The sequence below is a fragment of the Dermochelys coriacea genome, chromosome 8 (genome assembly GCF_009764565.3).
Source record: "Dermochelys coriacea isolate rDerCor1 chromosome 8, rDerCor1.pri.v4, whole genome shotgun sequence".
NCBI classification, from domain to species: domain Eukaryota; kingdom Metazoa; phylum Chordata; order Testudines; family Dermochelyidae; genus Dermochelys; species Dermochelys coriacea.
The window spans coordinates 2,079,683-2,102,790 of NC_050075.1; the positions used below are offsets into that span (position 1 = coordinate 2,079,683).

The window sequence follows — 23,108 nt, forward strand, 5'->3', positions numbered from 1 at the left end:
CACCAGTGGGTGTTTTGTGGGTGTTATTTTTTAAATCAAGTTTTATTAATCTCGGTCTCCCATTTTAACCTTTTTTGCACAGTCTCATGTTTGTTTTTCCTTTTGCCCCACACCCTGCTCCCTTTTTCATAGTCTGTCAGAAGGGGTAGGTGAATCCAATAGCATTTGAGTACAAGTCAAACATTAAAATTAAATTTTAGTCTCTAAGGTGCCACAAGTACTCCTTTTCTTTTTGCGGAATACAGACTAACACGGCTGCTACTCTGAAACCTGTCATTAAAACCTATCGTATCTGAATAGGTTCAAAGTTTTGTGAATTGAGTTTGTTCATGCCAAGTGTAGCTTTTATTCAGGCCTGCACTGCTGGTCATGACCAGTGATTGTCAATGTAATGTAAAAGGCAGCATGATCTTCTAGTGGATTTTGTGCCCAGTCATGACATTTAGGAACTCCTGAATTTGAATGATGGCTCTGATCTGAGTCACTGTGTAGCTTTAGGCAAGTCACTTAGGGTTAAATTTTCAAGTGTTCACTAATTTGGGGTGTGTCTGTTGTAAGGGGACCATTTGGAGAGACAGTGGTGTCTCAAGTTTAAACTGAAACACTCAGTCATAGTGGACACTTGAAAATATAAGCCTTCCCTAGTCTGTGTCTCAGCTTCCCCATCTGTAAAATCGAGTTTACAGTACTTGTATAGCTACTTCACAGGAGCGTTGTGAGGATTGTTTAATATCGGTGTCAGTACATGCTGTAATTACTAGGGAGTGGCATAATATGTATGATCTAATTCATCACTTCCTGGATCTGAACAGGTTTCAGAGTAGCAGCCGTGTTAGTCTGTATTCTCAAAAAAGAAAAGGAGGACTTGTGGCACCTTAGAGACTAACAAATTTATTTGAGCATAAGCTTTCGTGAGCTACAGCTCACTTCATCGGATGCCTGAACACTGGCTTTCTTCCGCTCTTGGACCCAATTTTATTTATTTCTGTTGTTCTTCTGTTCTAGGTTACCTGGAGTTGGAGAAGGATGTTGGGCACCTTAATAAGATAGATAATTGTGGTACTTTTGCTTGCAGAGCAAAAATTCATTCATCACTTTCCCTGCATCTCCAGCTCTCTCTTCTACCTGATGTTTTAGAGCTTCTCAATACAGAGACTAGCACATTACTACTTAGGCAGTAGTAAGCGCTGTAAATGTTGGGAGTTTATTATTTTTCTTGGGTCCGTGTCCTTCATTATTATGATAATGATAAAATCTTGATTTCTTTCTTGCTGATTTTTGGTCTTTCCTGTATGATTCTCAGTGATGTTGTGAGAAACTGTATCTTGGAAAGTTTGGAAGTAGAGATGGGGGAGAGATGGACTGACTGGGCCAGGAGACTGGGAACAGGGAGATGGGAGGGGAAGAATTGGGAGCCTGAGGGGAGAGGAGGAAGACAGATTAAGAGTTTAGGGTTGTTGGAGGGTTCTGGCTAGACAAGGACACTGGGAATTGGGGGAAGACAGATCAAATGAGGAGCTTAGGGTGGGGGGGAATATGGGGCAGCTGGGCAAGAACACTGGGAGCCTGTGGGGAAAATGACAGATCAGATGTGGAGGCTGACTCAAGGTGGAAACTAAGACTGGCAGGGCAATGAGACTAGAACTGGGATGAATACTAGGACTGGATAGGAAGTAGAACGGGATGAGGAGGCAGGGGTGGGGAAGATAGGACTGATTGAAGGGAATGGGTCAGAAGGGGTCATACTTGGGGACAACAGTCAGAGGTGACTGTGCCCACTAGAGAACACTCCCTTCCAAAGCCTGGAACGGAACCCAAGATTCCTGAGTCGTCTCATTCTTCTGTCACCAAATAGCTGTGAAACCCACTGGCAAAGGATGCTGCTTATCCCACTGTAGTAGCTGGTCCACAGAGAGGGTGACAACCTACCATTGCTATGAGTTACTCTGTTAGAAGAACTGGCAGAGGCAGAGGTCTGTGCTATGGATCCAAAGGACACCCTGCTGACAACCAAGTGGGAGTCGGTATGATTCCACATGATGGAATTTCTGTTAATTCAATTTTCTCCTTTAAAAAACCTTGAAATTGCACACTAAAAAGTATGTTTCAAAAAATGAGATGATCACATACTATTTTTCCACAGGACCCTTGCCTCATTCACAGGAAGAACCTTCTCTGGCAGTGTGTAGTAAAGGAATATGTCTGTAGGACTGCTGCTTCATTTGTTGCAGAAGTTCGAAGGTGTGTAGTACATGATGCAGGGGATTACGGGAAGAGAAAAGTTGATCCTGAAGGATGACCCATCACTCTCACAGATCTTGGGAGACAGGCCAGTCCTTGCTTACAGACAGCCCCCCAATCTGAAGCAAATACTCACCAGCAACCACTCACCACACAACAGAACCACTAACCCAGGAACCTATCCTTGCAACAAAGCCCATTGCCAACTCTGTCCACATATCTATTCAGGGGACATCGTCATAGTGTGGCTGATGTGATTAAGCCCTATCAGAGGCTTGTTCACCTACGCATCTACCAATGTGATATATGCCATCATGTGCCAGCAATGCCCCTCTGCCATGTACATTGGTCAAACTGGACAGTCTCTACGTAAAAGAATGAATGGACACAAATCAGACGTCAAGAATTATAACATTCAAAAACCAGTCGGAGAACACTTCAGTCTCTCTGGTCACTCAATTACAGACCTAAGAGTGGCTATTCTTCAACAAAAAACTTCAAGAACAGACTCCAACGAGAGACTGCTGAATTGTAATTAATTTGCAAACTGGATACAATTAATTTAGGCTTGAATAGAGACTGCGAGTGGATGGGTCATTACACAAAGTAAAACTTTCCCCATGTTATTTCCCACCCCCACCCCCCACTGTTCCTCAGATGTTCTTGTCAACTGCTGGAAATGGCCCACCTTGATTATTACCACTAAAGGTTTTCTTCTCTCCCCCCCCCCCCCCCCCGCTGGTAATAGCTCATCTTAAGTGATCACTCTCCTTACAGTGTGTATGGTAGCACCCATTGTTTCATGTGCTCAATGCATATAAATCTCCCCACTGTATTTTCCACTGAATGCATCCGATGAAGTGAGCTGTAGCTCACGAAAGCTTATGCTCTAATAAATTTTTTAGTCTCTAAGGTGCCACAAGTCGTCCTCCTTCTTTTTGCGAATACAGACTAACAGGGTTGCTACTCTGAAATCTGTCTAAATATCTTTGAGGATTTGGATCTAAGTGACTCAGATTGGGAACCCAGAGTTAGTGGATACTTTTGACCTTACTCTCTCTGGGCCTCAGCTCCCCATCTGTAAATAGCACCCTCTCACCTTACAGGGGAGATGTGAAGATAATTAATTATGTGAAGCACTTAGATAATATAGTGATGAGCACCATAGAAAAGACCATGAGGAAATCCACAATTCTGTGTACAGAGCCAAGTTTGAAGAGTGTGCAGTAAATAAGTCCTGGTGCCACACACACAACAATGAGGATTAAAAAAAAATACTGATAGCTGCTGCTCCTCATTAAGTACTGTGAATCCTGTGCTCTGAATGAGGCAGGTGTCCTGTGGGGGAAAAATAGTATGTGATCATGTAATTAAAGACTGTCATAACGCATGAGCAAAATCGGATATTTGCTTGACTTTGCAACTTTAATAATGTTCTTTTGACACAGTTTGTGTGTATAATCATTACACTTCATTATGTCACTGAACCTAATACATACAAAGATTATGCTGCTTTTATTTGTGTGTGTAAGTAAATTAACATAAATGTTTCTTGCAATAATTGCATGGAAAACACTAAAATACAAAGACTCCCATCATTTTCCATCTTGGACATACATTGCATTTTCGTCCATGCCAGTGTTTCTGCTGTCCTTGAAATCCCCTTGTGACGTTATTGATTTAAGCTGGGACTGTATAGATCATTGTTGCAACCAAAGTCCTGTAGTGGCACCAAATCTTTTATAAAGGGGGGTCAAATGAGGTGTCTAAGACAAGGTTATGATTATGCTGTCTATATGTGTGTGTCATTTTTGTAGTTTAAAATTATGAATATTGGCTCTATACTGTCTATTTCAAACTTGTGCTATGCTTCTGGGGAACACTCCAGACAAGCTGGTGTCAACTCTGCCTAGCCTGCTTGATGGCCCATTAAGGACCATCAGCTATGCAATTGACCATTGAGAGAAGGTTTCAGAGTAGCAGCCGTGTTAGTCTGTATTCGCAAAAAGAAAAGGAGTACGTGTGGCACCTTAGAGACTAACAAATTTATTTGAGCATAAGCTTTTGTGAGCTTGCATCCGATGAAGTGAGCTGTAGCTCACGAAAGCTTATGCTCAAATAAATTTGTTAGTCTCTAAGGTGCCACAAGTACTCTTTTTCTTTTTGAGAGAAGGCAAACTCAGCCTTATGATTCAGCAAGGTGTGCAGGGACATGCCTATGGACAGAACTCTAAGGTGTTTCCATGCCATGTGATGGGCAGCTTGTCTTTGGAACAAAGAAAGAGAGACCACGTGGCAAGAGAATATAAAAAGCTGATGCAGCTCCCTCCATCTTGTCTTCAATCCTGCTTCTTACCTCTGGAGGTACTTTGCTACACTGAAGCTTTGAACGAAGGACTGAATGACCCATCCCAGCTGTGAATGTACTACAGAGACTTGATTTGAACCTGCAGTTTATTCTATCACTGCTGCAAGCCTGAACCAAGAATTTTGCCATTACTGTATGTAATTGATTACACTTAACCAATTCTAGCTCTCATCTATATCTTTTTCCTTTTATGAATAAACCTTTAGATTTTAGATTCTAAAGGATTGGCAACAGCGTGATTTGTGGGTAAGATCTGATTTGTATATTGACCTGGGTCTGGGGCCTGGTCCTTTGGGATCGAGAGAACCTTTTTTCTTTTACTGGGGTATTGGTTTTCATAACCCTTTGTCCCCATAGCGAGTGGCACTGCTGGTGATACTGGGAAACTGGAGTGTCTAAGGGAATTGCTTGTGTGATTTGTGGTTAGCCAGTGGGGTAAACCAAAGTCTTCTCTGTCTGACTGGTTTGGTTTGCCTTGGCGTGCATAGAAACCCCAGTCTTGGGCTGTAACTGCCCTGCTTTAAGCAATTTGTCCTGAATTGGCACTCTCAGTTGGGTCCCACCAGAACCAGCATCGTTACACCCCTCAAAGAGACTTTCTTTGTGTCTGATTTGAGGTCTTGGCACATGTCCAGCCACTGTCACCATCTTCCACATTATCTCTGAGCTATGAGATGGTCTTTTGAAAGTTTTAATGAGATGCCTCCGTGCAGGCTTTTCTTCGGACTTCAAAAGAGCTTTTGTTTCTGATATGTGCCAGCTCTTTTTCTGCTGATTGCTAAAAGTTTGGAATCCAAATTGTTTGCCTGTACTACTAACGAGATGTAAATGATAATTGAATTCAGATGTATAATAATGGAGAACTATAAAAGGCCTTTGAAATCACTGACAAGTGAAGCAGAACTATTTTTAAAAATATGACACTGGAGCAATTGCAAAGCCATGTACCTAGTCTTCCCATTAGAAGATTGTGTCTTTCTGAACTAAAACATTTTTCAGAATGAAAAACATGAGAGATGATAGACAAAACAAAAACTGAGATTGGATTCTTATAATTTGCTTGCACACTGAAAGGAAAAGATTTCAGAGTAGTAGCTGTGTTAGTCTGAATTTGCAAAAAGAAAAGGAGTACTTGTGGCACCTTAGAGACTAACATGTATTTGAGCATAAGCTTACGTGAGCTACAGCTCACTTCATCGGATGCTGTAGCTCATGAAAGCTTATGCTCAAATAAATTTGTTAGTCTCTAAGGTGCCACAAGTACTCCTTTTCTTTTCTGAAAGGAAAACTCAGATTGTTATAATACCCTTATTATATAAATACGTACCAAATAAGAATAGAAACATATCAAAAAAGGAATTTTCAAAACATTTCCTATAAATGACTGTCACATTATCTGTAATTGTGAGTGATGTGATGGTTCTCTCTGTGTAAGATGCCATTTTCATGCTTCCCAGCAAGAGTACCACTGATTATAAGGAGTAGGACTCGCAGGTGCTGATACTGCACCATTAAAGCCAATGGGAGCTTTGCCATTGATTTCAATGAATGTAGCCTGAATCCCACAGAAACAGATGTTGCTTGTATGTAAAAAGAAAAGGAGTACTTGTGGCACCTTAGAGACTAACAAATTTATTAGAGCATAAGCTTTCGTGAGCTACAGCTCACTTCATCAGATGCATGTAGTGAGCTGTAGCTCACAAAAGCTTATGCTCAAATAAATTTGTTAGTCTCTAAGGTGCCACAAGTACTCCTTTTCTTTTTGCGAATACAGACTAACACGGCTGCTACTCTGATACTTGTATGTAGACTCTACATTGTAGCGGAAGATAGGGGAATTTTCAAATGGTCGTCTCTGAGTGTTTTGAAGAAGGTTTGGGGCACTCAGACAAGGGTAATTTTCAAAGAATGGACAGAGCTTGTTCTTTGAATATCTGTTCTCAGTAGCACTGGATGGCTTCAGAGCTAACGCTACACCTCTGTAGAATCTGTGCCTCTGTGGGAAGTCCTCCAATCCTCACGTAAGTTAGACATGGGAGAAAAAACTTACTGGATAGTCCATCCACTAGACACAACAAGATTTTCGCCTTTTGAATACTTTTAGTGCTTTTGTGCTGCTTAATTTTATATGCCACAAACAATGGAGCTTTACCGTTAATAAACGGTAAGGACAAATTCATTACTCAGACTTGGCTGTAACTCTCGCTTTACCACACACAACACACATTTAGATTCCAGTTCTGCAGCCCTTACTCATATGAGTATTCCTATGGGACTATTTACAGTAGTAAGGGCTGTGGGACTGGGTCTTTAAACAATACTTCCTGCCATTCAGCGCTGTGGTATGAGAGGACTGACTGTGCCACAAAATATTCTCTCCTGCTGAAAAAGATGACAAAGCATCACAACAAAAGATCGATTATCTCTTAGCAGGTCCTGCAACAAAGGCACTATTGAAATTAAAGTACACTATTGAAAAACGATTTAGTAAGTTTTTGCAGTGTTGCAGCCATGTTGGACCTAGGATCTAACAGAGACAGTAGGCGAGATAAGCTTGAAAGCTTGTTCAGTTGGTCCCATAAAAGATACTGCATCACTTACCTGTCTCTTATAGTAAGTTTTAATATTTTTAATTGCTAAATCATTGTGTGCTCTACAACAGGGTTTCACTGAATTTCATTTTAAAGCATATTATAAATGTAGAGGTGTCTATAGAAAAATCCATCCAGAAGATCTACCCCTGAATTTTACCAGTTGTTGAGGGCTGATTTTCTGATTTATAGCATAGCCTGTTAAATCTTTCAGATCTGAAACAGGCAGAACTGAGACTTGGCCAGGGGTCATTAGCATTTAAAAAATAATCTTTCATCATAATTTAAACCAAGCCTCTGACTTTAGTGACTTTTTGGAGAAAACGAATGGTAACAAACTTGTTTTAGGGCTTCAGTTACGTAGCTGCTGACATTTTAAATATATACTAGACACATCTGTCAACTCTCTTACTGTAGTTAGAGGGAGACTCCCTTATTTGGAATTGATCACAAAGCATTTTTCAATCTTTCCCTCTTGCAGGGAAGAATTTTGCATTGTCTTGTGGTTGAGACATGAAACAGATGTTGTGTGCTCTCTTATGGTTATTGAAGAGCGTGTAGCACTTTTGAAAAAGATGTGTTAGAGCTTGTGTCTTGAGCAAATTCCCACTTGGATAACTGGATTCTTTTCAGAGGTTAGATTTTCCTATGAGGGGAGCTAGAGGAAAAACCCCCAAACCATATAATCGTCTGTCCCTAATTCCCGCTGTAATTTCCCTCAACTGCAATATTCTTCACTTCCTGCCTTAAATCGTAGCTATTTGTTGCTAAACAGCAGCTGTGATCCAGCCCAGGGGTGGCTGCATTTCAGTGTTTGGTAACGTGATCGCCATACAGCCAAAGAGCTGCAATGCTCAGTCCGGAACTATTTGGCAAGCGCGGGACCATTCGCAGGCACGTGAACCGCCCCCTCCGCTACACACACGCACGAGTCTCGCTCGAGACAGAGCCCGGAGCCGTGACTCTGTAACCAGAAAACAACACTAAGGAGAGAAACGAAGAGGGGGGGAGGGGGCTCGCGAGGGCGGCAGGTTGCAGTCCCGGGGCCAAGTGTCCCAGAGGGGGAAATGCAGGGTGCATCTGGGGCGGGGAGGGGACGAAGCTCGGGGCCGCTGCAGACACCAAGTTTGGGGGGAGGGGCTGTATACATAGGGGGAGCCTCGTGCACAGATGTGCTGGGGGGGTGCACACATGGGGGGGTGCACGCAGGGGAGCTTCGTGCACGGATGTGCCGGGGCGGGTGCGCACTGGGGGGGGTTGCACGCAGGCGGAGCCTCATGCACTGATGTGTCGGGGGGAGCCTCGTGTATTGACGTGCCTGGGGGTGCACGCAGGGGGAGCTTCGTAGATGTGCCGGGGGGGGGGTGCCTCGTGCACCGACGGACCGGGCGGGTGGGGGAGGAGGCCGCCCGGACCGACGCGCCCCGCGGGCTCAGTGGCGGCGCTGCTGCGGGGGGCGGGGCGGCGGCGGGAGCGCTACTATGTCTCGGCGGGGCCCGCGCATGCGCCGCCCGCTGGCGGGGCGGGGCCTGGAGCCGGGGCCGGGCGCAGCGGGGCCTGGAGCTCGCGCGGGGCGCCGGGAGCCGCGCGGGGAGGATGGTGCCGGCGGGAGACGCTCTGCCCCCCCCCCCCCGCCGCCGCCGCGCGAGCGCAGGCCGGGCACCGAGCCGCGGCTCTGACCGAGGCCCGCCCGCCCGCCCGGGGAGGAGCAAACCTCGCCGGCCCAGGTAACTGGCCGCCCTCCGGGGCCCCTTGAGCCCCCCCGCTCGCTTCACAGATACCCCCGGTTCCCCCCAAGCCAGCCCGCCTCCCCGAATCCCCCCCGAGGGGCCCCCTGCACCCCCCAATCTCTCCACACATCCCTCCATCCCCCTCCCCGCCCGCCTCCCCGAATCCCCCCCCGAGGGGCCCCCTGCACCCCCCAGTCTCTCCACACATCCCTCCATCCCCCTCCCCGCCCGCCTCCCCGAATCCCCCTCCCCGAATCCCCCCCGAGGGGCCCCCTGCACCCCCAATCTCTCCACACATCCCTCCATCCCCCTCCCCGCCCGCCTCCCCGAATCCCCCCCCGAGGGGCCCCCTGCACCCCCCAGTCTCTCCACACATCCCTCCATCCCCCTCCCCGCCCGCCTCCCCGAATCCCCCTCCCCGAATCCCCCCCGAGGGGCCCCCTGCACCCCCCAATCTCTCCACACATCCCTCCATCCCCCTTCCCGCCCGCCTCCCCGAATCCCCCCCGAGGGGCCCCCTGAACCCCCCAATCTCTCCACACATCCCTCCATCCCCCTCCCCGCCCGCCTCCCCAAATTCCCCGCGGCCCCAAGGGTCCCCCGAGCCTCTGCCTCCCAACCAGCCTTCTTCCCCGAATCCCCCCCGAGGGGCCTCCTGCCCCCCTCCCGATCCGAGGGCACCCGAGCCCCCCCTTTCTCCACAAATGCCCCCTGAGGCGCCCCCGATCCCTCCCCGACCCCGCCCTCTCCGCTGTCTCCGCAAATACTTCCCTGGAGTTGGGGGGCGAATCCTTCGCCCCCCTTTCCCCTCCCCCAGTCGCCCTGCTGCACCCCAGTTCGCCGCCGCCGCTGGCCAGGCTCGTGTGCCCCCCGCCGGCTGCGGGGAAGGGCGGTGGGGGAATCCCCCGGCCTCTGCTCCCTCCCGGCGGCTCCTGCTTTGCAGCCAGCTGTGCCGGGGTTACTGGAGTTCAGACGCGGCTGAGCTCAGCGGGGCCCGAGGGGAGGATGCGGGGGGCTCTGCAGCAGCACCAGAGATTAATGGGACATCTCGCACTGCAGCCAGGGGCGAACAGGAAATAGGGCCCTGGTTGGGAAGGCGCTGGGATGGGGAGGAGGCGGCGGAATGGGGTTTACAAACAGAGTTGGACTCTTGATACAGCGCTTGACTCAAGCCCAGAGGATGAGCTGGCTGCAGTCGTGACCAAGGTTTATGGCTCAGTGGTAGAGGCTGCGGTGCTCTGGTTTCCTGTGGCTCTATTTACATGCTGGTCTTGCATCCCTCAGAGAAGGGGACAGGACTGTAAATGGCGCTAACGCTTTCTTGAGGGCAGACACGGCAAGTTTCTAAGTGTGAGAAACCGCCCCTACAGCAGGCTTTGTAAAAAAAGAAAAGGAGTACTTGTGGCACCTTAGAGACTAACAAATTTATTAGAGCATAAGCTTTCGTGAGCTACAGCTCACTTCATCGGATGCATTTGGTGGAAAATACAGAGGGGAGATGGATATACACACACAGCAAACATGAAACAATGGGTTTTATCATACACACTATAAGGAGAAAGAAAAGGAGGACTTGTGGCACCTTAGAGACTAACAAATTTATTTGAGCATAAGCTTTCGTGAGCTACAGCTCACTTCATCGGATGCATTTGGTGGAAAATACAGAGGGGAGATGGATATACACACACAGCAAACATGAAACAATGGGTTTTATCATACACACTATAAGGAGAAAGAAAAAGGAGGACTTGTGGCACCTTAGAGACTAACAAATTTATTTGAGCATAAGCTTTCGTGAGCTACAGCTCACTTCATCAGATGCATCACGAAAGCTTATGCTCAAGTCAATTTGTTAGTCTCTAAGGTGCCACAAGTCCTCCTTTTCTTTTTTGCAAATACAGACTAACACGGCTGCTACTCTGAAAGCAGACTTTGTGAAATTCAGGTGAGAAGGGGAGAGGCCAGGTTATTTTAAAAGCATGTGATAATGGTTATGTAAGAGACATTCTCTTTCTCAGTCTGGTTAACTTTCTCTGCCTTTATCACTAATAGAAAAGGAGTACTTGTGGCACCTTAGAGACTAACAAATTTATTAGAGCATAAGCTTTCGTGAGCTACAGCTCACTTCATCGGATGCATGATGTGAGCTTTAGCTCACGAAAGCTTATGCTCTAATAAATTTGTTAGTCTCTAAGGTGCCACAAGTACTCCTTTTCTTTTTGCGAATACAGACTAACACGGCTGCTACTATGAAATGTATCACTAATGTCACTTTAGTTGTTTCTTCAAGATCTTCCTTCTCCCTTTACAATAAGGCTTGTGACATGGTTTTGTATCTCGAATTTTAGTGTACGATGGAGTATGGTCCCATGTGTTATGTGCCTTTGACATATGGACTGTTATCATAATGTTTCCTCCCTTTCAGACATAACAACACTTTGCAAGGGGGAAGAAGAGTATGTGTGAGAATAAGATGCGGGGGGAGGGAGGGGGTTTAAAGTTTAAAAAAAAATTAGCACACAAAGCAAAATTGATTTTGCCTACAAAAAGGAACTGTTTTGATTGTCAGTTAACTAGAAGACTTCTGGAAGACCTTTGAGACACAACTCTGGAAGTGGTTTGTGTGCATGTGATATTTTAATTGAAAATATTTTTTACTTAGGCTTTAAAAAACAAAAAATAGGTGGTGCTGTGGTCCCTTCAATGTGTGTGTGAACTCTCTTCTGTAGTTTTAATACAAAAATCTTCTCTATCAGTTCATCTTCTGGACTACTATGCTTAGACTTTTTAAATTAAATCTGTGTTAGACTGCAGTACATTTTTTTTAATGTAATGTATCCTCTAGGTTTCAAACTGAAAAAACAGGAAACCATTCCGGTTTTTGTTTGATCACATTGATGTGTAGTTTAGTAAAAACAAAGCTTTCATTAGAAATTCATTTTTTTCTCTTCTGTAAGACACTGCAGATATTAAATCATCACAATCCATTATTGTGGCTGTCCAACTATTTTAAATGATCAGCTGTCTATGAAGGAGAGAAACTGCAGCTATGCCTTGGTTTTAGTCAACCTGCTACTATTCATTGCAAAATGTTAGGATTAACATTTTCCTGTACCGAAGACATGCAGGAAGCTTTGTTTATTAATCCCTACATTCATTAATATTGTTGCATGATGTAATGAGGAATTGGTGATCTTTGAGAGAGATTTTATGTAGCAGGATTGTAACCATTTTACAATACAGAACAATGGATGTTCTTCCTGGGTCCAAAATATAGTGGGCTGATATTTATCTTGCTTACACCAGTTTCATGCTGTTGTAAATCCATTGAAGTTACTATTAATTCTCTGAGACTGTATTTGAGCAGACACCAGGGACAACTCTTTGTTGAAGCTGATGGAAATAGATTACTGCCTCAGTTCTTCAGCATCTTAAGTCTGTGGGATAGATTTTAAGAAAAAAATGCACATAAAGCCAATAAAATAGTAAATGGATTGGTATGTGTCTTTGAAATTGTCATCTGCCTTGTGCTTGGTATTGGCTTCTTTTAAAAAAAAAAAAATTTACATGCTGTTTACTAAACTGGAGATGAAGACTCATTGCTGTTGGTTCCCTTTTATGGAGACTATAGGTAATTTCTATTTCAATCCACTAGAACACAGTTTTATATTTAATTTTAAATTTGTGCTTTTTTGGACTCAAGTACTACATAGAATGTCATTTTAACCATAAGTGAATATACCTTTTTTAACATGTATGTTTGATGGGGTTATACAAATTAAGCTAATGGGAATTACATGTTCTAGATACACTGTAAATACTCTCCACATGCCATAGCTATAGTCATTAAACACTGACATATCTGTATCCCTTGCATTTACTTTTGCTTTTGGAGAAGTGATCTGCCTAAGTTACTCCCTTATGAAATTATTTTTTTAACTTTTGTCTTAGGCCCTGATTCTGCAAAGTCTTGCCTGCTTAACTTTACATACGTGCCCTTGAAGTAAACAGCTTCTTGCATTTTGTAAAATTAAGCATGGATATAATTTTTTTTCGCAGGATATAGGGTTCTTAGATTGTAGTATAATTGAACTCTGGATGTTTTTCAAAGAAAGAAGTTTTACAGCCCCCTGAAACGTCCTACAGTACATCATCCGGGTATGGTCTTGTGAAAGTTTTAATGTGTTCGCATCTTGAGTTTCCATATCTTTTAATATTTTTTCCTAGTGGCAGCAGCCATTCATTCTTCTTTGCTATCATGTAAATGTAGTTGTAGGGAAAAATGCAAGACTGTGTGACAGTCCTGGAGACTGAAGCTTCCTAAATGCCCACTGTGCTTCAATGTTGAACTAGAGGAATCCTCTCTAAAGCCCTGTCCACACTACATCATCTAACTGATTGGGTAACCAATTACTGTCATGGCTTAATGTTGCTTGTGTCCGCATACAAGTACCTAAAAGTAGGTTAGTAACAATGGTCAGTATCACCTTCTCACATAGTTGTGGTTCCTATAACAAGTTCAGCACACTGTTTCTTTGCAGGGTGTACAGGATATCCTCAGTGGGCCCACTTACTCAGTTTGGCTGGTAGCTAGACAAGACATCCAGTATTGCATTATCCCATATACGGCTGTCCTCTACAAGCATGTGTTTTGGGCACTCTTGTCCCCTGCAGAGGCACTATAGAATAGCTCACCAGGTTTTCCTAGAATACACTGATACAGACATAGTTAGGTGGACTCACAAATACAGTTGTGATGGCAAAAAAGCTGCTTTGTAAGCACAAACTGATTGGCTAAGGTGACCAAGCCTCTGGCTGGTTAGAAGATATAGAGTTGGACAGGATCTAAGGGTGTTTTAGTCTCCATGTCAATTCACTCTTTGGCATTTCTGCTGAAATGTTCACATAGAGATGCAGTTTGTTGTGGTATTATTAAAGATGTGCTCTCCTCTCTTCAAAGAATTTGGCTGAAACCACCAACTAATTTCACACAGTTCACAAAACAGGCAGCCACTCTTACCGTATCTGGATTTGAACTGGTGATATATAAATGAAAGGTTCTGTGTTTGTCATTCCCCTGGCTGATTGGGTTTTATGTTGATTTGTTTACCCCCTTTTCCAACAAACTTTAGCCAGAGTTCAGTCTTCTTGGGAGACAAGTTTTTGCATATTTGGGTGTAAAAAATAGACAAGAGGTGTATCATATTTTACAGTCTGTCTTTAAAGAATACAGCTGCTGTGAAACAATTAGGTGCTTTGGTTGGCACAGTAGGAATATAGAGGATGACGCATTCTTTGCCTCTTATTATTTATAACCTAAATCAAATACAGACAATGCATTATAGGCCAAACTGGACCCTGCATACTTACTCATGGTGCCTCAGATGTGTGCGTAGTCAGTCCTGTTTACTTTAGTGGGACTAAGTAAGGTGCTTAAAGTTAGGCACACTTACTTTATCTGTTTGGCAGGATTGGTGCTTAAGTAGATGGGAGGTATCAAAGACGTATGTTGCACTCTTTTTTACACACACACTCCAGTATATGGTGGGTTAGTGATAGGATTGTGGAAGAAATTAACTAAAATCTTAAAAATTTTACAGTTATAGATGGTAAATTCGAATCTCCCTGCATGTGGAATTTTCCCATATGCTTCTGGGAGTTAATGGAAGTTAGGAATGTAAAACCTCTACATTCAAGATTATAGTAAACATCTCTCTCGGCACTTGGCTCACCACTCTTCTGATTATACTAATAAGGTAAACTCACATTTACACTCACCCTTCCCAGTAGCTCATCCCATAATATGTAGGGATGAGCCAATCTTTTGAGATCCTTTGGCAAAAAGACATGTATGTTGAGTGCCTGTGTGTAGCTTGAATTAAATAGTTAACCACAATGGCCTCAATTCACATTTGTCTTTAATTTTGGGTGGGTTATTGGACCCTGAATGTTTTGCTTTTCATTTAACAATTCACTTGCTTTTTAGATAAAAATAGCCACCTCTGTTCACTTGATCTTGTCAATGTTCTAACCATTCATTTTATTGCACCATAAAGAAAAAATACGGCATATGCTCATAACTTCTTGTTCAAATCACAACAATGCTATGTCTGCTTGCAGTACTGCCTCCTTGTAAAACTCTTAGAATTTCGAGTTTAAATTCTATCTTGATCTGATTTGAAATTGCTGAGCTCCATAGTAAACCATGAAAACTGGGTTTTAGCGGAAGTGCTGACAAGTCCCTAATTATACTGTTACAATGCATAATACTAATTTTCCATTTGCTGCTTTAGTATAGTTATTTGCAAGTCTTCACCATATCCAGCCTCTCTTTGCAAAAATATTAGTATGCTGTCATTGTTGGCAGGCCAAGAACATACCCTCACTTAAAAATTACATGCAATTCATACATTTTTTACTTCCCTTGCTGCCCTCTGCCACTGAGCTGGGGCAGGAAGAAGAGTTTAATGAAAGCTCTGGAAACAGAACTGTTCTTCTGGATCATCAGTCCCAAACCCAAAATATTGGACTTCTCTGTGGACTTGTATCAGCATTGGCTTTTTCTGTGTATTTGGCACATAACATTGTCCCTCCATTCTGTCGTCGTCTTGTATATTTCAACTCTATGCCAGTTTACAAGAATCCAACTCTCTGAAGAACACAGAATTGTTTTATATTTCAGATCTCCTGCTCCTAAGAACAGAGCAGACATGCATAACACAGAGGCATTGAGATGTGTGTGCAAGCACTGGGAGCACAGCTGGTGGGTCTAATTTTAGGCTTACCAGCCTTGACATTGAATCTTTTAATAGTCCTTAGTCAAAACAGTCTCTGATGCAGCTATATGTTCTGTTTTAAATAAACGTTTAATCAAGTTAAACAACTAATCAGGAAAAAGATCTTGGAGTCATCATGGATAGTTCTCTGAAGACGTCCACGCAGTGTGCAGCGGCATTCAAAAAAAGGAAACAGGATGTTAGGAATCATTAAAAAAGGGATAAAGAATAAGACGGAGAATATCTTATTGCCCTTATATAAATCCATGGTACACCCACATCTTGAATACTGCGTACAGATGTGGTCCCCTCATCCCAAAAATATATACTGGCATTAGAAAAGATTCGGAAAAGGGACAACTAAAATGATTGGGGATTTGGAACGGGTCCCATATGAGGAGAGATTAAAGAGGCTAGGACTTTTCAGCTTGGAAAAGAGGAGACTAAGGGGGGATATGATAGAGGTCTATAAAATCATGAGTGGTGTGGAGAAAGTGAATAAGGAAAAGTTATTTACTTGTTCCCATAATATAAGAACTAGGGGCCAGCAAATGAAATGAATGGGCAACAGGTTTAAAACAAATAAAAGGAAGTTCTTTTTCACACAGTGCACGGTCAACCTGTGGAACTCCTTGCTTGAGGAGGTTGTGAAGGCTAGGACTATAACAGAGTTTAGAAGAGAACTGCATAAATTCATGGAGGTTAAGTCCATTAATGGCCATTAGTCAGGATGGGTAAGAAATGGTGTCCCTAGCCTCTGTTTGTCAGAGGGTGGAGATGGATGGCAGGAGAGAGATCACTTGATCGTTACCTGTTAAGTTCACTCCCTCTGGGGCACCTGGCATTGGCCACTGTCAGTAGACAGGATACTGGGCGGTATGGACCTTAGGTCTGACCCAGTATGGCTGTTCTTATGTTAAGTTTTTAGTTTAGTTAAAAAAAAAATCAAAGCTTTGCATATCAATATTCTTATAAAATGATGTTTGTTTGTTTTTTCCCAGTGTAAGTACAGCCTGTGGACCAAATTCTGCTCTTACACCCATGCATCCAAAATCAGTAGGGTTTCACAGGTATTAGAGTAGACTATGGACCTATGACCATTTTCAGTTTCTTGCAGATTTCTCCAAGCTTTTCAAGACATGAGTTTGTGAGGTGCTGAGTGCCTTTTCTGCCCATAGTAGCCAGTGAGAGACTGGAGCGCAGAGCGTATTGCAGGTTGGGGCCCTTGGGGAAGGATTTTCAAAAACACTAGGAACTGAACTAACTGCTCTCACTGAAGTCAGTGGAATTTTTTACCATTGTCTTCAGTGGGAGCAGTTAAGCCAGCACTGAGTGTTTTTGAAAATATTCCACCTTTAGTGTGTTTCTGTAACTACTCACTAAGCTCTGTATTTAGGGCTTGTCTACATGAAGAAATTATATCGGGTTAGCTTAAATGTGCTTAATTAAACCAGCGTGTATTTTCAGTGTGTGGACTCGTATATTGGTGTAAAACTGATTATATTGATTTAGGTCATGCCTGTAAATTTATTGATGCAAGCTAATGTAAGTCAGATTTAAACCTATGAGTACATGCATGCAGATTGTCTACACACAAAGCTGCAAAATGCAAAGCCTTAGAAATAAACCTATTCAAGGGAAAGTGTGAGTTTTTTGTCAGTTTTTAATCAAAAGTTTGCTGGTACTGTATTCTTTTCAGCAGTATTTTATCTATTCTGAAATTGGCATGTCCTGCACTTGTAATAAATGCACTGGCCATGTTTTTCAAAATGGTGTGCCTTAAGTTAGGCTCTTAAGTCAACTTTTGGCCATTTAGGGTTTGTCTACTCTACAACTGAGAGTGAACTTCCCAACCCAGGTAGACAGACTCATGTTAAAAACATCTGGATGTTCTAGCTAGACACCCAAGCTTGAACCTAGGATGTAGGGTGCGTTTGAAGTCACATGACTAGCTGGAACCTCCACAATACAACTATTTTAGCATGCTCACTCCCAACTGAAGGTTAGACATACCCTTAAATGACTGGCCTGGTTTTTCAGAAGAGGTAAGCATCCAGCTGCTCATATTGGCTTTTTTTCTAAGCATATAAAGGTTTAATTTTTTTTGCCCAATCAAAATAATGTATTTTAAGATCTTTTTATCACATATCAAGAGCTTAGAATAATGGACTTTGCTCACATGTAGCACATTGTATTGAAACTTGGCAGTGGTTGCATTTTAGGCTTTAAAGCTTGCAGATTTCTAGTAGACATAATTTAAAAGGGTATCTCATTAATATTGGATGTTTTGTTATGCAGTCTTCTCTTTCACCAGCAGAAGCTGGTCTAATAAAATATATTAACTCACCCACCTTGTAAAAAGAAAAGGAGTACTTGTGGCACCTTAGAGACTAACAAATTTATTAGAGCATAAGCTTTCGTGAGCTATAGCTCACTTCATCGTGTCTCTTATGCAGTGACAAGATTTGCTATGATTTTCCAGTGTAGCCACTTTCTGTGATATATTGCCTATGAGTTGCACCATGTTATGGTTGTCAAAGTTGTTTTTAAAAACTAGGTTTAGAAATTTTACACTGTACTGTTAAACAAGACACAAATACAGTAGAACTTCAGAGTTACAAACACCTCTGGAATGGAGGTTGTTCGTAACTCTGAATAAAATGTTATGGTTCTTTCAAAAGTTTTCAACTGAACATTGACTTAATACAGCTTTGAAACTACTATGCAAAAGACAAATGCTGCTTTCCCTTTATATTTTTAGTAGTTTACATTTAACACTGTACTATACTGTATTTGCTTTCTTTTTGTCTCTGTTCCTGCTTGATTGCATACTTCCGGTTCCAAATTAGGTGTGTGGTTCACTGGTCAGCTTTGTAACTCTGGTTTCATAACTCTGAGGTTCTACTGTACAGTTCACTTTTCTTAAGCTGCCAAGTATAGGTTTGTGAATTTAGAAGGGAAAAGCAAGCTTGCCCAAATCGTGCCAATTCACTTAGTTATTCATGGCCCCATTTAGCACTCTGTGTTTGGGAAAGCAGGTAAGTTCTGCTTGAGTTTGTGGTGAGTAAGGAGTACTAAATAGGGCCCTTAAATAGAAACTTAATTTTTCTTGTTCTGCATCTTCTGTAGATCTTGTGCCATACAGTTGATTGGTCAGATATGACTCTGGGATATATAAGAGCTTTTTAATACAGTCCATGTTGTCAGCCTCATGGTGTTTTTTTGTTTGTTTTAAGCAACAAATAGTATGAACTTGTAGCTCAACATGGTTGTCAAAATGTACCTTAACTGCTTTTAAAAAATTTGTAGACAGTTTGGCCCCCCCAAAGGTTGGTGAATTTATGTATTTGGAAAAAACAAAAGACTTGGAAAAAGCTGCTTAAAATTCACAGTATCTTTAACTTTTTTTCACATAAGCTCTTAAACTATACCTATTTATCTTGACATGCCTTCTGAGTATAGGCTTGCAATTTCAAATCAATCTGACTAAAATTTTCTTCTGTATATTCAGCCTGCATCCAAAATTGTTTTCTTTAAAATAATTTAATACATAAAACCCTTTTTAATTTATACCACAGCAAAAATATATGTAAATTATTTGCAGGGGTGTTTTGTGCAGTCAGAACAGTGTTTTAGTGGCTTGGGCAGTGGTTTTGCTTATTCATATTTTAGGATGCTTATATTGTTTTGACTGTTTTTTTAAATTCTTCTTGTATGCTATTGTGTAATGCTTCTTAGAAAGATATTGTGTGGGCAGTTTGGTGTATGGCTGTTGTTGTTTTTTCTTATCATAGAATATCAGGGTTGGAAGGGACCTCAGGAGTCATCTAGTCCAACCCCCTGCTCAGAGCAGGACCAATTCCCAATTTTTGCTCCAGATCCCTAAATGGCCCCCTCAAGGATTGAACTCACAACCCTGGATTTAGTAGGCCAATGCTCAAACCACTGAGCTATATTGTATGAGGTGGAAAGATGTGCTATTTGGAGTTTACAGTTCTGTTAAAATAGTGGGAAGAGTAGGAATTGTATACAAAAATCAGTCTGAATTTATAAAATTGAAAAAGCCCTACAACCCGTGATTTATTGAGATCAGACTGATAGGCCACTTTGTAAATTTGTTAGGACTACTTGTTTTTGGCTTTTTTTTTTTTGATCAAGTGCTATATAAAAATAATTACACTTCTTCCTGAGAGCTATGGAAGATGGGCTACCATTGGTGGACAGTATTGGCTTCTGATTGCTTTAACTCTTCTAGAGCTGAAAACACTTGTGTCCCTATGCCTTGTGCAAGTCTTAATGCACCCTTCCCTCCCACCTGCAAAACTTGACTACGAATTAGGATTTTTTACGGTATCTTATCTTTGAGGGCTTGTGTGAGACTTAGGCCAGGTCTGCACTACTGTGGCTGGTTGATCTAAGCTATGCAATTTGAGTTATGTTAGTAGCGTAACTCAAGTCGATGTAGCTTATATCTACTTACTGCAGGATCCACACTACGCTATGTCGATGGGAGACGCTCTCCCGCCAACACTGCTTCTGCCTCTCGTTAAGGTGGAGTACAGAAGTCAATGGGAGAGCTCTCTCTTAATTGAGTGTGTCTTCACTACACGCACTAAATCAATGCCACTACATCCATTATAGCAGCGCCGATTTAGCTCCGTAGTGAAGACAAGCCCTTAAAGTGGTGCATATCCCTTGTACCAGTCCTCTGCACAAAAGTTAATGTCATCCAGTATTATGGCACTGAAATGTAATTCCAATATTTTTTTATTTAAACTTCTGCATTTCATAGCCATCCAGTAGTGGCGAGCATTTGTGAGTAAAAAAATAAAACCTAAATTTGCAATGAGCAGCATCCCAAAGTAAGGTACTGGTAAACCATTTTCTACCTTGCTGTAATTACAATTTAACAATATTGGAGAACATTAATATTTCAGCAGAATAGTCTGGTTTAGTTTTGTGCTGGGCTTCCATATTGCCTTGGTACAAATGATTTTATTATTTTTATAGCCAATCAAAATTTCCAATAGTAATTGCTCTTAGTTTTGAAATGCATTTCACAGCTTTTTCAAAGTGAAAGGCTTCTTTTGCTTCTGCAAATTGTTCAGACTGTTGGACAGAGTACAGTTCTTCTGAAATGTTCTTCTGATATTTGGGGCATTCAACCCTTTGAGCCTGATGTGGGACATAGATCTCCAACAGTGATAGTTTCCACTTGCTTAAACAGTTTCCCACTGCTGGGTTTGAAATCAGATGCTCATGTTGCATCATCTCTCCATAGGCCCTGTTCTCTCTCTCTCTCTCTCTCGCTCTCTCTCTCTCTCATATATACCACCTCACTTAATAAACAATGACTTGGTGATAAAGGTTCCTCAAGTAGCGATTGAGCCTGAAAACAACAAAATTGGAACATGCTTAACACACAGATGTCTGAAAAAATTTCAGTTTTTTAGCCTCCCCTTCTAGCCTGCTTCTCCCAGCACCTTTCCAAATCCACTCACCTGAAAATAGGTCCAGGGTGGGAGTGAACTGAAAATGGTTATTGATTTCCTGGTGTTCTGTGTGAAATGCATTGCCTTATTGCCATTCCTACAATGGACAGGTGTCGTCCTCATGAAGGCCATGGTCTGAATGTGTGCATGGAGACTGAACCTATTCACTTCTTTATATGGTCTTTCCAGTTTGACTGAGGTACATTAACAGGTTTTTGTAGAGAAACTTATTCTGTGTCTTTTCTATAGCTAAACAAAACCCTCCAATTTCCACTGCTATCAATCTAGCCCAGTTCATGAGCACTAAATTCACTTTACAAACAAACCAAACCCTAATTCCAGAATACTACTGTAATGGGCCATTGTAGTGAATTACATTAGTATAATCAGGATGGAGCTGCCTTATTGATGTTAATCTAAAAGAAATGCTGTTTGCATAAATATATACAGAGGTCAACGAATGCCACAAATAATAAAAGCAAGATTAGATTTTTAAAATTACTTCAAGCCGCAGGGAGGAAACAAACCTAAAATGTCATGATAGTAAAATGCAGTGTTGAAGCCACGTCACTCCCAGGATATTAGAGGGTCAATGTGGGTGAGGTAATATCTCTTCTTCTCTCTCACCACTGTCTCTCTCATACAATTATAGAGAGAAGGTGGGTGAGGTAATATCTTTTATTGGACCACCACCTTTGGTGAAAGAGACAAGCTTTTGAGCTATGCAGAGCTTTTCTTCAGGTCTGGGAAAGGTTCTGGTCTACACTACAGCGCCCATCTGATGAAACTCTTTCGGCATAATAAACCACCTCTGCAAGTGTCACATGTCTGCCCCAGTGGGTAGATCAGTAACTGCTCCGCTCAAGGGTGTGGATTTTCTACACCCCTGCGCAACATAGTTATATCAACATAAGTCTGCAGTATAGACCTGGCCTGAGCTTATGTTCACACCGGCACTTCTGTTGGTGTAACTTATGTTGCTCACAGGGGTGGCTTATTCACACCCGTAAGTGACAGAAGGTATGCCAACATAAGCTGTAATGTAGATCTCAGGCTGACTTAGGTTGGTATAACTGCGTTGCTCAGGGTTGTAGAAAATCCACAGCCTTGAGGAAAGCAGTTACCCCCAGTGTAGACTGCATTGTGTCAATGAGAGGGCTTCTCCCATCTGAGGGTGGAGTAACTACACTGAGGGGGAGAAGTTCTCCTGTCAACATAGTAGTGTCTTCACCGAAGTGCTGCAGTGGTGCTGCTGCAACATTTTAAGCTGTTGCCTTGATTATCTTTCCCAGACCTGAAGAAGAGCTCTGTGTGGCTTGAAAGTTTGTCTCTCACCAGCATAAATTGGTTCAATAAAAGATGTTCTCTGACTCACCTTATCTCTCTCATATTCAGAGACCAACATGTCTACACTACTACCTAAAGGGTTATTGTAAAAACTGTTTCAAAAACAGCTTAATTTGTTAACACTTAACACTTTAAAAAACTATTTTTACTTGGCATGTATTTCAAAAGCTGCTTCATCTGAGAAGGCTATAGAGAGAGATTTCAAGTTAATCTGGGAATTAATTACCAAGTGGTCTCCCTAGGTTTTTTCTGCGGCTTTTTTTGGCTCTAAAACCCAAGTATGTTTACTAATGAGTTTTCACAACACATTTTCAAAGTGGAAGAGCATTGTCCAAAAATAATTATTATAATAATAATAATAATAATAAAAGCACAGTAAGTCTTTATGGAAAATAGCTAGCAAACTCTTCTTAATATAGCAAAAAGCAAAAGCTATGCTGTCTGGATTTTTGAGTTTAATTCAATTGATTCATTTACTGATATATGGCCCCACGGTGTTCTCCATTCATACATTCATGATGCCTAATGGCTGGCTGTACAGTGAGATTCATTTGATTACTTTT

General features: G+C 42.3%; 2 protein-coding genes and 1 long non-coding RNA gene across 3 annotated transcripts in view; all 3 read left to right on the plus strand.

Moving 5' to 3' along the window:
• LOC122461300 overlaps positions 1-2,410 on the plus strand; it is an 8,947-nt gene extending 6,537 nt beyond the window's left edge. The window contains exons 2-3 of the long non-coding RNA XR_006283201.1: positions 1,006-2,024; positions 2,144-2,410. This is a non-coding gene — a long non-coding RNA (uncharacterized LOC122461300). The remainder of the gene's footprint in view (positions 1-1,005; positions 2,025-2,143) is intronic.
• Positions 2,411-8,548: 6,138 nt separating this feature from the next.
• LOC119859894 (transcription initiation factor TFIID subunit 4-like) lies at positions 8,549-10,010 on the plus strand. The gene is made up of 2 exons (XM_038412720.1): positions 8,549-8,927; positions 9,748-10,010. The coding sequence occupies exons 1-2, from the start codon at positions 8,549-8,551 to the stop codon at positions 10,008-10,010; spliced, it is 642 nt and encodes a 213-aa protein (XP_038268648.1).
• The window catches only part of RNF145 (ring finger protein 145), a 62,326-nt gene continuing 47,953 nt past the window's right edge, over positions 8,736-23,108 (plus strand). Inside the window, exon 1 of the mRNA XM_038412235.2 lies at positions 8,736-8,927. The gene's annotated coding sequence lies outside the window, so the exon portion shown is untranslated. The remainder of the gene's footprint in view (positions 8,928-23,108) is intronic.

Excerpts from the sequence above, each read along its gene's own strand:
- LOC119859894 (XM_038412720.1), top strand. The coding sequence starts at position 8,549 with ATGTGCCGGGGGGGGGGTGCCTCGTGCACCGACGGACCGGGCGGGTGG. Across the intron at positions 8,928-9,747 it reads AGCAAACCTCGCCGGCCCAG|TCGCCCTGCTGCACCCCAGT; the intron begins GTAACTGGCCGC and ends CCCCTCCCCCAG.